The sequence below is a fragment of the Brassica oleracea genome, chromosome C9, assembly GCF_000695525.1.
Source record: "Brassica oleracea var. oleracea cultivar TO1000 chromosome C9, BOL, whole genome shotgun sequence".
Classification (NCBI taxonomy): domain Eukaryota; kingdom Viridiplantae; phylum Streptophyta; class Magnoliopsida; order Brassicales; family Brassicaceae; genus Brassica; species Brassica oleracea.
In genome coordinates, this window is record NC_027756.1 from 145,797 (window position 1) to 159,092 (window position 13,296).

A 13,296-nucleotide genomic window follows, 5' to 3' on the forward strand; every position below is an offset into this window, starting at 1 on the left:
TCCTTTCAAAATAATTTGTTTGTTTTTCAGTTCAAAAAAATATATAATAAATTGCTTTTACAAATAACACATTCAGTTTGTGAAAACTGAAAATTAGTCCTATTTATTTTAACTTTTGTAAGATTCTTATAAAAATATTATACTATTTAAACTAAAGATTTCTTTTCAAAAATCATTATGTAAATAAATATATGGTTGTATTTATATAAAAATTATATTTCTCTAGAAATATTTATTTTTAGCCATAACAATAAAATTAAAAAGTTGAAGGAAATATTTTTTAAACATGATGAATGTTATTTGTTTCTCTATATATAGATGAAAATAGCAATCTCTATTTCACAAAAAGAAATAGAAGTCAATTGAAATAAGTTTTCTGTATTATAATATTTAGAATAAAAAATATAACAATGAGTTGAAAATGCTCTAACATGGTGCTGTGATGGTTCTATTTATTAGATTAACCCAATTTTTTTTTTTGTTTTAGCATAATATTAATTTATAGTAAGGTAAAGAGAAATACTAACTCAATCTATTATTATAGTATACAATAGTATCAATAGATTTCAAAGCAAAAAAAAAAAAAAAAACTACAAATCAATATTTCTCGCACAAGAATCATCGTGTGTGACAAATAGATGTAGTTGCTAGAGATAGGGAAACAAATATGTCTTTATAAAGAGGCGTTTAGAGAAGAATCTCAAAGACTTGTGTTGAGGAGCTCTCTGTAATCTTTACGGATACCCCAAAGAATCTCACTGCAATTTTTCATGCTTGGTCTGGAACCTCTATGAGGAGCTAGACACTGAAACGCCATCTCCAATACCTTCTCTAGTGCTAAGTTGTTAGCTGGATTTCGTTCCAGCTTTGGGTCCAAAGCCGATATTGTATCTCCACTCGTGAACTTCTTGATGGCCTGATTATATCAGTTACTTAAAACCGTCAACAAACAGTTTCGAGTCATTAGATAGTAGATGATGGAGATATTATTTTACCCATCTAATGGTGATGCGTTCCTTTTGTTCTCTGTGAAGCTCAATGGGACGGCGACCAGTGAGAAGCTCGACGAGGAGTACACCGAAGGAGTAGACGTCGCTTTTCTCAGTGAGCTGGTAGGTAGTTAGGTATTCAGGGTCTAAGTAACCAGCGGTTCCTTTGACTTGAGTGGAGACATGAGTGGCACCTGATTCACTATCTGGAGCTAATCTGGCAAAACCGAAATCAGCAACCTTGGCTCTGAAGTTGTCAGTGAGGAGAATGTTTGAAGATTTGATGTCTCTGTGGATGATAGGTGGCTCTATAAACATATGAGTGAAAAGAATAAGTATTATCTATGAAATAAGACTTAGATATAGGAAATGGAGATAAAGTAACTTACGGGTGTACATGTGAAGATAGGTAATGGCATGAGCAACATCAGTAGCGATATCAAGCCGAGTTGCCATGTCGAGAGTCTTTCCTTCCTTACCTATAAAATATCAGATTCCGTTCAAAGAACATTGGGATTGACAATTTTAAAGAGAGGGAGAATGTAGTACTAACAATCCAAGTGATCTCTGAGATTTCCATTGGGGACATACTCAACAACAAGAAGCTTCTCGTCATTGTGCACCAAATAACCATAGTATTTGACCAAACTCAAATGAGTGACTTGAGCCAATGTCTTAATCTCACTCATGAACTCTGCACCCTGACGGTCCTCTTTGTGTAAACTCTGCTCAAGATAAAACATGCACATCAAGCTGAGAGAGCAAAAGAGAGAGAGAGAGAGAGAGAGCAAAAGACCTTTTTGGCACGTTTGACAGCAACGGTGGAGCCATCTCTGAGTTTGACCTTGTAAACAGTGCCGAAACCTCCTTGTCCGATCCTGAAGGATGGGGAGAAGTTCTTGGTGGCCGCGTAGATTTCCTCGAAGCTGAATCTTTGATTCGGGTTCTCCGTTTCATTGCCGTTACCATAGTAATGTCTCTGCACACTTCCCGTTGAGCTCCGTCTACTACGGATGTCATGTTCTGTTGAGAAAAGGAAACATTCAATTTCAAAAAACAAAATGGAAGAATCTTGTGATCAAACAGTAAAACTGAGGATAGGTACGTACCGGAGTCGTTGAAACTCTTGGAGGAAACGGAATCAGGAGGAGTGAAGCAGCTGATGAAGATCCCCGAGATCCAGCGAGCGAGGGAGTTTGGTGGTGGTCTGTCGGTGGTGGAGGAAGGAGCTGGGGAACGATCGGGAAGAGTGCTGGTGCTGTACGATGAAGATGCGGTTGCAGGTGAAGATCCGCCTGTGTAGCTATGCCTCCGTCGACTGGGCATCGAAGAAGAAGAGGAAGAAAACTATCTCTCAAGCAATGGAGGAAGGAAGGAAGAGTCGCAGAGACTGACTTTTACAATTCAACTTGCTTCTATATATTTATTGTCCAGCTGTACCACTGTTTAAACGTTTCTACGACTAATTCTTATCTAATTTAAAATCAGATAAGCTATATATATATATATACCCCGGAGTTTTCTATATGTAGTATTGTTTATTACATCTAATCGAATGATTTTGTAATAGTTTCATCATTAATCTAGTTTTAAAGTCACGTGCTTGAGTTGTAAACGTTGAATTTATAAGCTATTGGTCCAATTTTTTCAAAAAGTTTAATAGAAACAACTTTTGTATATGAAAAACTTCTAAATTTGGTTATAAGAAAAACGAGCACTAACATGCCCGATGGCGATCGTGCAATGGTAAATTATATGTGCTATCTATTCCTTAATACGTAATAAGTTAGTACTAGTAGTATTTTTTTTTACACGTCAAAGAAATCTAACTATCGGTATGATTTTACCAATTTATTAAGTCATTCCTGTTAGTGTTTTCTTCAGCCGCCACCATATTAATAAATGCCAGACGGATCCATCTCTCCGAAATGCAATAATCGTAATTCATTTATCATTCGCATTAATTTTTTTTGTTTTCTTCTTCTTTTATTCTCTGGTGTTTAGAAAACATACCAAGAAAGTGCAGTATAAACATTTTTTAGGTAGATACCTAGGTTACACTGTAGAAATACCACCCCATAAGTTTATTAAAAATCAGCTTAAATGACTTTGATTTGAAGTGAATCAAAATAGAATAGGTTAGGTCAAGGATGGAAGATTCATAACCAAAGCAGTTGAAGGAAGGATGATATTTGACCATACAATCAATAACACAATACAATAGTCTCCGACAGCGACCGGGGGTTCAACATATTGACCTTCGAAAATAATGGGCCATGCGTGTGTAAAGCCCAGTGTTTCAAAACAAAAGCCCGTTAAACTACCGACGTCGTACTGTGTTGCACGGTTGAGATAATAAGAATTTTAAAGGATGAGAGAGTATTATTAATCATGCAAGGCGAATCAAGCGGCTTACCAGTATCATTTAGTTATGGTGATGAGTTAGTGGAAGCGAGAAAAAAACTCTTGTCGAAACCTTCGCCAGAACTTTTTCGTCCTCCTCGCTTTCTCGCAAGCGGAGGAGGAAATAAAAATCTCCGGTGACATCTCAGGTTATCTCCGTTTCTTTTTATCCTTTTTTTTTTGTTTGTGTTTACAGCTTATTCAGTTTCAGGGTTCGCGTACTGTTTGTGTTGATTATACTTGGATATGGATGTGTTTTCTATTTCTATATATAAATTTGATTTGTAGCTTTTTTCAATCTCTGGTTTTAACTAAATGCGATTTCATGATATGTTCTGGTAGAGTTATGAGAAGAAGATGTTAATGTTTTAGCAAAAAAAAAAGAAAAAGATGTTAATTGTATTTAGCCAATTTTGAATATGAGTTTGTTTTTGAATTGTATAATTATTTGATCGGGTCACTGTTTCCGTTGCCACTTGACTGACTCCTGTTTGGTGATTATAAATCACATTTTTATCAAATTAAGGTTCTAGCTTTTGGGACAGAGAGCACGGGAACATTCTTACACCTTTAGTGTTTCTTTCTTATCCATAACCGTACCCTTTTTCAACTTGAGACCCTTTTTTTCTAACTAACTATTTACCAATAATCACATCTTATTGCATTTCTTGAAAATCTCTGTTCAAATTATTGTTATTACAATGTGTAGTTAAAAGTGATTCACTGTTTTGTTTTTCTTTTGTTGTACAGCTCTCAAAGGGATGCTTGCCTGAGTGTATTATTCGTAGTTGGTGACAAAATGGGAGGTTGCTGTTCTTCTTCTTCTTCTTCTTCAAGGCATTCGCATCTTGTTGGAGCTCCTCTTTACTATTATGTCAGTTTTTACTTTTCTCTATAGCTTCTTTTTATGCTTTGTTCAGTGTTCACCCTAATGCTTTGCACATAATAATTGTACTAAAAGTTGCTAAATCTTGATTTTTGTTCTGCTTCTGAAAAATATGCATGTTTTTTCATCTACATTGCTTCAAAATCAAAATATTTTTTTTCTTTCTATTTGCTCAAGTTTTGTTTTGTTACGTACGTAGTGTCCAGAATCTTTTGAGGAGCTTCGGCCTTCAGGAGCTCGTGCTGGTGTGGGATCAGCAGCACTCACCACCACAGGCCTTTTGGCTGATATTATTGGTTTGGAGACATCATCTATACCCGACACTTTTTATGCTCCTGCTCCTCTTCCATATGATTTGCTTTTTGGGAGACCCGATTCCAAATCTATCAAAGGAAACATGATTAGTGATTGCAGTTTTGAAACATGTGAAGATCTCGGGGGACCAGACTGTAAAACTCAACCCACCTCAGTGATTCTCTCCCCGAGTGAAACAGATCTCTCTAAACACAAAACATGGAAGAACCAATTGGTAGACGAAGAGGAGGAAGAATCTTGCCCCATTTGCTTTGAAGGTAAATAAATAGACATCTTTAATAATGAACTTTTTCTTTTGAGCAAGTAACGTCATGGGTTCATTTGCTTACCTAATGCCAGAATATGAAGCTGATAATCCAAAAATAAAGACAAATTGTGAGCACGATTTTCATCTCTCTTGTATTCTGGAGTGGATGGAAAGAAGCGATGGTTGCCCTATATGTGATAAGGTGTGTTTTCTTTCCTCCTTCCCTCTAGTTGATTTTCTAATTTGCAAATAGTCTGATTCCTAAACGAGTGTTGTCACTATGTGATGGTCGTCGAATGCATTTTACTACTACTCCTTACCAATTTTATACCTATTGTTATCAAAAGGGAATAGAATAGGGATTCGTAGTTATATACTTGGATTTGATCTGGCAATTGTGGATGTTAAAATGCATACTTTGTTGTCGACAAACTAACATTTAATTCTTTCTTATGTCAAATAAAACTCAGGAGGCTGTGTTTGATGATTGCTTGAACTAGCATCAAAATATCTGGTGTGGAAATTTTAAGCGGTTACACTATCCAGTTAGTCTGCAGTATAATATTTGCATACATCTTTTTTTGGGTGGTTATTCATTACACGCAAAGTGTTGTCAATTGGGTTATGTTCCCGAATTGGTGCAGTCATGTAGAAATTATACATACAAGTGTAAATATGATCAGCGTCTTGCTCCTGTTTGATCTTTGGTGGGTGATATAAAAGAAAAGAGCATTACAGTCTGTGATTGTTTGCAACAAAATCAAGTTCTCATCATGTTTTCAGTCTTGATCCATGATTGTATGATCTATAAAATGAATTGTTATTATGGGATAGTATTTCAAATTAAAGCGGAGGGAGAACACCTTTTAAAGTTATCATCATTTCCACCGTCAATTTGTTTCTATTTTTTTTTTGTTCATAATGAACAGGCATGGTTTTGCTCAAGAGTACAATTTTTTCCTCATGATACAAAAATAGCAAGTGGATTATTCGGGTTGGATAAATAAAAGAGATTCCATTTGATGCGGGATAATAGTAACTCCATGATGTAAAAGAAGAATTTAAAAAGAAAATTGAATATTCTAAAATCCAATATGATCCACATGATCCTATTCCTAGTCTTGTCGTGTGTACGTTTTGACCCCTCCTTGTCTGCATTTATGTATAAATTAATTGAGATTAGGAAATAATTTTTAAAAATTAGGAAGAAGAGAAAAGGAGGTAAGACTCTTCTTACTGGTCCGCGGGTTTGACTTGTAAGCCACTTATGTCTGCCACCTCCTCCTTTATCCTTAATTCCTCTTGTGCCCCCCTCCTAATATGAATAAACATATCCCATCCATCCCTTAAAAGAGACCCAAAGCTTTGGTTATGCAACTCGTAACAATATAATATTAAGCTATAAGAATTTCAGGTTAGCAGCCGTATTTTTTCAATAATTTTCTAAATTACGATGCACATCAAAGCTTAAGTAGTAGTAGTACAGTGCATTTTTGAAAATTAGTGCGTGACGGTGGCTTTAAGGATGATAGGGGTAATACAGGAGTTACAAAACAAGGTAGTTCAGGAGTTACAAAAAAAAGGGGTAATATAGGAAACATGACACCGGGAATGAAAGTTCCAAAAGCATTATTACAGTGATTTGAGCAAAGAACACATGTGTCCATGAACTCGCAGCTTTTACAGATTTTTATCTATCTTCCACAAAATTCTCTCGTAACGGAGAGAAAGATTAAAAAAAGAGAGAGCTTGTTTTCTTTTTTGGAGCTTTCCCTTTTGTCTATCAAGCTCACCACCGAGGAGAAAATATCTTCCTCTTCTTCTTCTTCCATTAACCTCTCTCAAAGTAAGTAAGAAGAAAAAAAAGACCCAAAATCCAAATGCCATGTACACATCTTCCTCTTCTTCTTCTTGTCCTCGTGTTTCTTTTCCCACTCTCTGCTTGTGCAAAGAACAACAAGGCCATCACCATCATCAAAGGAAACCAGACGATTCTGAGTCTCCAAAGCATTTTCCGGCTTGGCTTCTTCATCCCCTCCACCAATGGCAATTGGTATTTGGGTATCTGGTATGCATCTTCACCCAAACCCGTTTACGTCTGGGTCGCCAATCGCAACCGCCCCGTTTCTGATCCAGACTCCTCCACACTCGAGCTCACCTCCACCGGCTACCTAATCCTCAGCAACTCCCGCGACGGCGTCGTTTGGCGAACCGACAACAAAGATCCAGCCACCGGTTACCGCTTCTCCGACTCCGGTAACCTGATTTTAACCGGAAAAAACGGTTCCCCGGTTTGGCAGAGCTTTCAAAACCCAACCGACACGTGGCTCCCGGGCATGAACGTCACGAGTCGAACCGCTTTCACCTCGTGGCGAACCCCCTCGGACCCTTCCCCGGGGCTTTACTCGCTGAGGCTGAGCCCGAGCTTCAACGAGTTCCAGCTTCTCCACAACGAAACGACGCCGTACTGGTCAACAGGGAACTGGACGGGAGAATCCTTCCTAGGCGTCCCGGAGATGACCGTTCCTTACATCTACAGCTTCCACTTCGACTACCCCTACACTCCCGCGGCGTCGTTTCGTTACATCGTCACGCCCACCTCCGACTCTGCCCCAGGGGTCGGCCAGCCGCGCCTCTCCCGGTTCGTGGTCGACTCCAACGGCCAGCTCAAGCAGTGGACGTCGGAGATGCAGAACTGGATCACGTTCTGGTCGCAGCCCGAGGATCAGTGCCGCGTTCACGCCCTCTGCGGCCAGCTAGGCTTCTGCAGCAGCACCAGCAAGCTACTCACCCCCTCTGCCTGCATGTGCATCCGCGGTTTCCTCCCCAAGAACGCCGCCGCCTGGGAATCTATGGATTACAGCGACGGATGCAGCCGTGAATACGGCGACTCCTGCGACGGGAGAGATACTTTCGAGGCGGTGGGAGATCTCCGGTACGACGGCGTTGTGCAGATGTCGCGGTTACCGCAGGTAAGCAAAAGCTCTTGCGAGAAAAGCTGCTTGGGTAACTGTTCTTGCGTTGGGTTTTATCATAACTACAAGTCGAATCTCTGCAAAATGTTACTCGAACCGCCGATGAATATCAAGAACTCCAGCTCCTGGACTGGAACCACCGACGATGTTCTGTATATAAGAGATCAGATTAAAAAGAGCTCAAAGAGAAGCGTTTCTACATCCATTATTATACTCTGCTGCGTCGTCGGGTCTATCTCAGTTCTCGGGTCTACTTTATTTGTGCTATTGATTCTCTTGAGGAAGAGCGAGAAGACAAAGAAAGAAGAGGAAGATGGTTTTGCTGTGTTGAATCTGAAGGTCTTCTCTTTCAAGGAGCTTCATAAAGCTACCAACGGGTTCTCGGAGAAGCTCGGACACGGCGGTTTCGGCGCTGTTTTCAAAGGTACGTTACATGATTCTTCAACCTTCGTGGCTGTGAAGCGCTTAGAGAGACCTGGAAGCGGCGAGGGAGAGTTCCGGGCAGAGGTGTGCACCATTGGGAACATTCAGCACGTTAACCTCGTTAGGCTTCGAGGTTTCTGCTCAGAGAATCTTCACAGGCTTCTTGTCTATGACTACATGCCAAACGGATCGTTGAGCTCCTACTTGTCAAGAACAAGTCCCAAGTTGCTAAGCTGGGAAACGCGTTTCAGGATTGCCTTAGGGACTGCGAAAGGGATTGCGTATCTGCACGAAGGGTGTAGGGACTGTATCATTCACTGTGATATCAAACCGGAGAATATTCTCTTGGACAGTGATTACAACGCTAAAGTATCTGACTTCGGACTGGCCAAGCTCGTTGGCCGTGACTTCAGCAGGGTTCTTGCCACTATGAGAGGTACATGGGGATACGTTGCTCCTGAGTGGATATCGGGTTTACCCATCACGACTAAAGCTGATGTGTATAGCTTCGGAATGACACTGTTGGAGCTTATCGGTGGTCGAAGAAATGTAGTTAGCGATACACCAGGAGGAGAGAAAGAGGAGAAAGAACCCGAGAAATGGTATATAAAACACTTCGTGAATGGTTAAAAAGTTATTGAAACATTGAGTAAATGTTTTTTTTTTTTTTAATTTTTGGCAGGTTCTTTCCTCCATGGGCAGCGCGTGAAATCATACAAGGAAATGTGGACTCGGTTGTCGACGCTAGACTCAACGGAGAATATAACAGTGAAGAGGCGACGAGGATGGCCACGGTGGCGATATGGTGCATACAAGACAATGAAGAGATAAGGCCGGCAATGGGAACGGTGGTGAAGATGCTTGAAGGAGTTGTGGAGGTGACGGTTCCTCCACCGCCTAAGTTGATACAAGCTCTTGTCTCAGGCGACTCATATAATGGAGTGGGCAATGGTTTGAGCGGCACAAGTTGTAGTGAAGGCAGGGGTTGTTCTGATCTCATGACTGGATTGTCTAGCCCTGGCTCACGGTCGTCTTTCGGTGGTAAACCTCCTCCTTCTCTCTGATCAGTCTGTAGATGGTTTTTTTAGAAAACGGTCTTAAATGTGTGTGTGTGTTTTTTTTCTGCTCTCTAAGAGGGTTTAATTAGTAGTATAATCTCTAGTTGTTGGTAGTGTGGAGAATGAAGCCTTGATTTGTCATTTGCTATTAATCAAAAGGAAAAGGATGAGATTTAGTCAACTGTACCTTGCATTTTATCATTAGTTCAGTGGATCCAGTCATGAAGTAACTCTGTGTTGTCAAATGTAAACTTTTACAGTTCGTACCAATTTTAATGGACCCATTAACAGCTAATGCTTACTTAATTAGAGGGCTAACAGTAAAAAAACATTGATTATCTCATTCTTTTCAAGAGAGACTGTAGGGACGTTGAAGTTTTGTGTTGTTTGACTTGATACTTGATAGCCTTGTAATGGCATATTTTGTAAAAACTTGATACTTAACCCTCTATTTAGTTAACTATATACCTTACATATAGGTATCAAAGTTCACACTGGATCCAGTCATGAATTTGATCTGTGTTGTCAAATGTAAACTTTTACAGTTCATACCAATATTAATGACCCATTAACAGCTAATAGCTTGACTTAACAGAGGGTTAACAGTAAAAAAAAACATTGATTATATATATATTTTTTTATCACCAACTTATACAGACTACGTGAACCAAACCGGTAGATCTTTGATCCATGTGAACGAAGCAAGATGATTGCTTTTTGACACTTCGTGCTAGGTCATCCGCCTTTGTATTTTGCGTACTTGGTACATAGATAATCTTTGAATGGAGGAAACTTTCTTCAGAGCCTTTAAATTTTCTAAATAGTTTGCGAAAGCTGGTCATTTTTCTGATTCCGAAACCATCTTCACCAATTGAGAGTAATCTGTTGCAAATGTAACCTGAAATTGACGTAAGTTTCTAATGCATTCCATTGCCTAAAGTAGTGTTTCCATCTCCGCACGAAGAGGAGAAAGACTAGCCCGACATTCCTCGTCCATATCAATCCATCAAATCCTTCTAGAGTACTAAACAAACCATGTCCGGAGAAAATATCATTCTCTTTCTAGGAACCATCTGTGAAACACAATCTTCCCGATAAAGTCGTATGTACATTCCTCTGTTCGTTCAATAACATTGATTATATCATTCTTTTCAAGAGAGACCTTTGAATTTTTGTGTTGTTCAAAGTGATGATCGCCTTCTAATGGCATATTTGTAAAAACTTACAGGCTCTTCTTATTCAGAAAGAATCATATGATACTTATAACGATATTAACGGTCACCATAATCTATCAATCTTTTTTTTTTTTTGTGGAATGCGAGATTCTCTCGTCTTCTCCACGGCTAACCTAAATCACAGGCAAACCAGTGAAAATAATTAGAAGAATAATAAAAATGAAAATAAACCTCATAAGCCATAAACCATTTCAATTATCATCTTTCAGTTCTTGTGTCTAATCCTCCCCACATAGAAATAAATAGTAGAAATATAGTCACAGCCGGAGAGAAATGGAAACTCCGGTAAGGGAGGAGAGGAGATCCACCTCATCCTCTTCCGGAAAACCACTACAAACCATCAACGTACCCGCTGATGACGTCATCGAGAGTGGTCCATCCTCTCCCCTTCTCGTCAGAGTCTCTGTCTTCGAAACAGAGCCTAATGAGACCACCAAGCTTCACCACGCCCCTTCTACTTTGATCGGAAAAACCGACGACGATGACTTTCCTCCGATTAAAACCTTTAGTGACGCTAAGTTCGTATGCATGGTTGAATCATCAAAGCTTTGGGAAATAGCTGCACCAATAGCCTTCAACATTCTTTGCAACTACGGAGTTAACTCCTTCACGAGCATCTTCGTCGGCCATATCGGCGATCTCGAGCTCTCCGCCGTCGCGATCTCTCTCTCCGTCGTCTCCAACTTCTCCTTCGGTTTCTTGCTAGGAATGGCGAGTGCGTTGGAGACGCTATGCGGACAAGCGTTTGGAGCGGGACAAATAGAGATGTTAGGCGTTTACATGCAGCGTTCTTGGCTTATCCTCATCGGAACATGCTTCTGCTTGCTTCCGCTCTACGTCTACGCGACTCCTCTTCTCATTCTCCTCGGCCAAGAACCCCAAATCGCCGAAATCTCCGGCAAATTCACTGCTCAAATCATCCCTCAAGTCTTCGCACTCGCCATCAACTTCCCCACCAAGAAGTTTCTCCAATCACAGAGCAAAGTCGGGATCCTCGCCTGGATCGGTTTCGTCGCCTTGACCCTTCACATCTTCATCCTCCACCTCTTTATAAACGTTTTCAAGTGGGGACTTAACGGCGCAGCGGCTGCCTTTGTTGCCTCCGCTTGGGGGATCGCCATCGCGCAGCTTGTTTATGTTGTTGGGTGGTGTAAAGACGGTTGGCGAGGGCTTTCTTGGTTGGCGTTTCAAGACGTTTGGCCGTTTTTGAAACTGTCCTTTGCGTCTGCGGTTATGCTTTGTCTTGAGATTTGGTACTTTATGACCATCATTGTCTTAACCGGACATCTTGAAGACCCTGTCTTAGCCGTTGGATCTCTCTCGATTTGGTAATTAGCCCTTTTGAAACCCCCTTCACAGTCTTAAACGTTTTATATACTATCTGAAACCGTTTCTCTTGTCTCAGTATGAACATTAATGGATGGGAAGGAATGTTGTTCATTGGAATCAATGCAGCTATAAGGTAAAGAAAAAACAAACCATTATTATTTTTTTTTTTTGGTTTTCTAGTTAAAGAAAGATAGGTTTATGCGATGTTTCTTCAGTGTTAGGGTGTCTAATGAGCTAGGATCGGGACATCCACGAGCTGCCAAGTACTCGGTGATTGTAACGGTGATCGAGTCTCTCTTCATTGGAGTGGTGTGTGCAATTGTAATTCTCATTACACGAGATGACTTTGCAGTCATTTTTACGGATAGCCAAGAGATGAGAAAGGCTGTAGCTGATCTTGCTTACCTTCTCGGCATAACGATGATCCTCAACAGTTTACAACCAGTTATATCTGGTAATTAAGATTTTATGTAGTCTTTTTAGAAATTATTTAAATAGCGGTTGAAAGATGTGGGTGGTAATGAAGAATGTTGGGGACTGAGCAGGTGTCGCAGTGGGAGGAGGATGGCAAGCACCGGTGGCTTATATCAACTTGATTTGTTACTATGTTTTTGGTTTACCTCTAGGGTTTCTTCTAGGTTATAAAACCAGACTTGGCGTGCAGGTAAAGTCTCACTACTTATCGGTCTTTGTTTGATTAGGTCGGTTTTGATGAAATCTTTTTATATGTTTCAGGGGATTTGGATTGGTATGATATGTGGGACTAGTCTTCAGACTTTGATCCTTGTGTACATGATATACAAAACCAATTGGAACAAAGAGGTATAACATCATTTCAATTTTGATCCTAACTTTTTTTTTAAAAGAAATTTTGTAATTTAAGAAAAAAAACATGAATTAATGTTCATTTCTCTAATATTACTATTTCTCAAGGTGGAACAAGCTTCGGAGAGGATGAAACAATGGGGAGCTGGATATGAGAAATTAGAAAAAACTGTAACTTGAAGTTTCTCTTAACAGGATTATATATACATCTACCCGTTAACTGTATATACCTAATGTATTTTAACTGTATAAATCAAATTCTTTTGGTCATATTGTATAAATGAATTTTATCCTCCCAAATTCTATATATGAAATCAATTTTCTCATATTATAAAATTACTTCACCATGGGTACGATCCTCAATCTCAGAATCAAACCTGATCAACTTCAACCGGGTCAGTTCCCAAAACGACAGTTAAATGGGGATAGACCATAAAAAAAAAACAGGAAGAGTGTGTAGTATGTGACTCTTGTGTCCGAAGGTAGCTCACGGAGTCGAGAAGACATAAAGATGATGATGTCAAGTAAAGTAAAGTAAATATTTGGTGTTTTGAGTGTTTTAGTCAGAGTTTGTGGGGATGGTATGTGTGTACATAATCTCAAGTGTATGA

The 13,296-nt window shown here is 39.7% G+C and overlaps 4 protein-coding genes across 4 annotated transcripts; 3 read left to right on the forward strand and 1 right to left on the reverse strand.

Annotated features, from left to right (window-relative positions):
- Positions 1-585: 585 nt before the first annotated feature.
- LOC106313673 (calmodulin-binding receptor-like cytoplasmic kinase 2) lies at positions 586-2,407 on the reverse strand. Its single transcript, XM_013751557.1, has 6 exons — positions 2,099-2,407; positions 1,786-2,012; positions 1,543-1,714; positions 1,379-1,468; positions 996-1,297; positions 586-916 (listed from the first exon to the last, which is right to left on the reverse strand). Exons 1-6 carry the CDS (start codon positions 2,313-2,315, stop codon positions 701-703), a joined length of 1,224 nt encoding a protein of 407 aa, XP_013607011.1. The 5' UTR covers positions 2,316-2,407; the 3' UTR covers positions 586-700.
- Positions 2,408-3,392: 985 nt separating this feature from the next.
- LOC106316011 (RING-H2 finger protein ATL33) lies at positions 3,393-5,614 on the forward strand. Its single transcript, XM_013753871.1, has 5 exons — positions 3,393-3,541; positions 4,143-4,266; positions 4,478-4,850; positions 4,933-5,042; positions 5,311-5,614. The coding sequence occupies exons 2-5, from the start codon at positions 4,192-4,194 to the stop codon at positions 5,338-5,340; spliced, it is 588 nt and encodes a 195-aa protein (XP_013609325.1). The 5' UTR covers positions 3,393-3,541; positions 4,143-4,191; the 3' UTR covers positions 5,341-5,614.
- An 863-nt stretch (positions 5,615-6,477) lies between these two features.
- LOC106318410 (G-type lectin S-receptor-like serine/threonine-protein kinase SD2-2) lies at positions 6,478-9,477 on the forward strand. Its single transcript, XM_013756376.1, has 2 exons — positions 6,478-8,840; positions 8,921-9,477. Exons 1-2 carry the CDS (start codon positions 6,721-6,723, stop codon positions 9,300-9,302), a joined length of 2,502 nt encoding a protein of 833 aa, XP_013611830.1. The 5' UTR covers positions 6,478-6,720; the 3' UTR covers positions 9,303-9,477.
- A 248-nt stretch (positions 9,478-9,725) lies between these two features.
- LOC106318411 (protein TRANSPARENT TESTA 12) lies at positions 9,726-12,977 on the forward strand. The gene is made up of 6 exons (XM_013756377.1): positions 9,726-11,859; positions 11,937-11,993; positions 12,076-12,314; positions 12,406-12,524; positions 12,596-12,682; positions 12,794-12,977. The coding sequence occupies exons 1-6, from the start codon at positions 10,805-10,807 to the stop codon at positions 12,863-12,865; spliced, it is 1,629 nt and encodes a 542-aa protein (XP_013611831.1). The 5' UTR covers positions 9,726-10,804; the 3' UTR covers positions 12,866-12,977.
- The last annotated feature ends 319 nt before the right edge of the window (positions 12,978-13,296 follow it).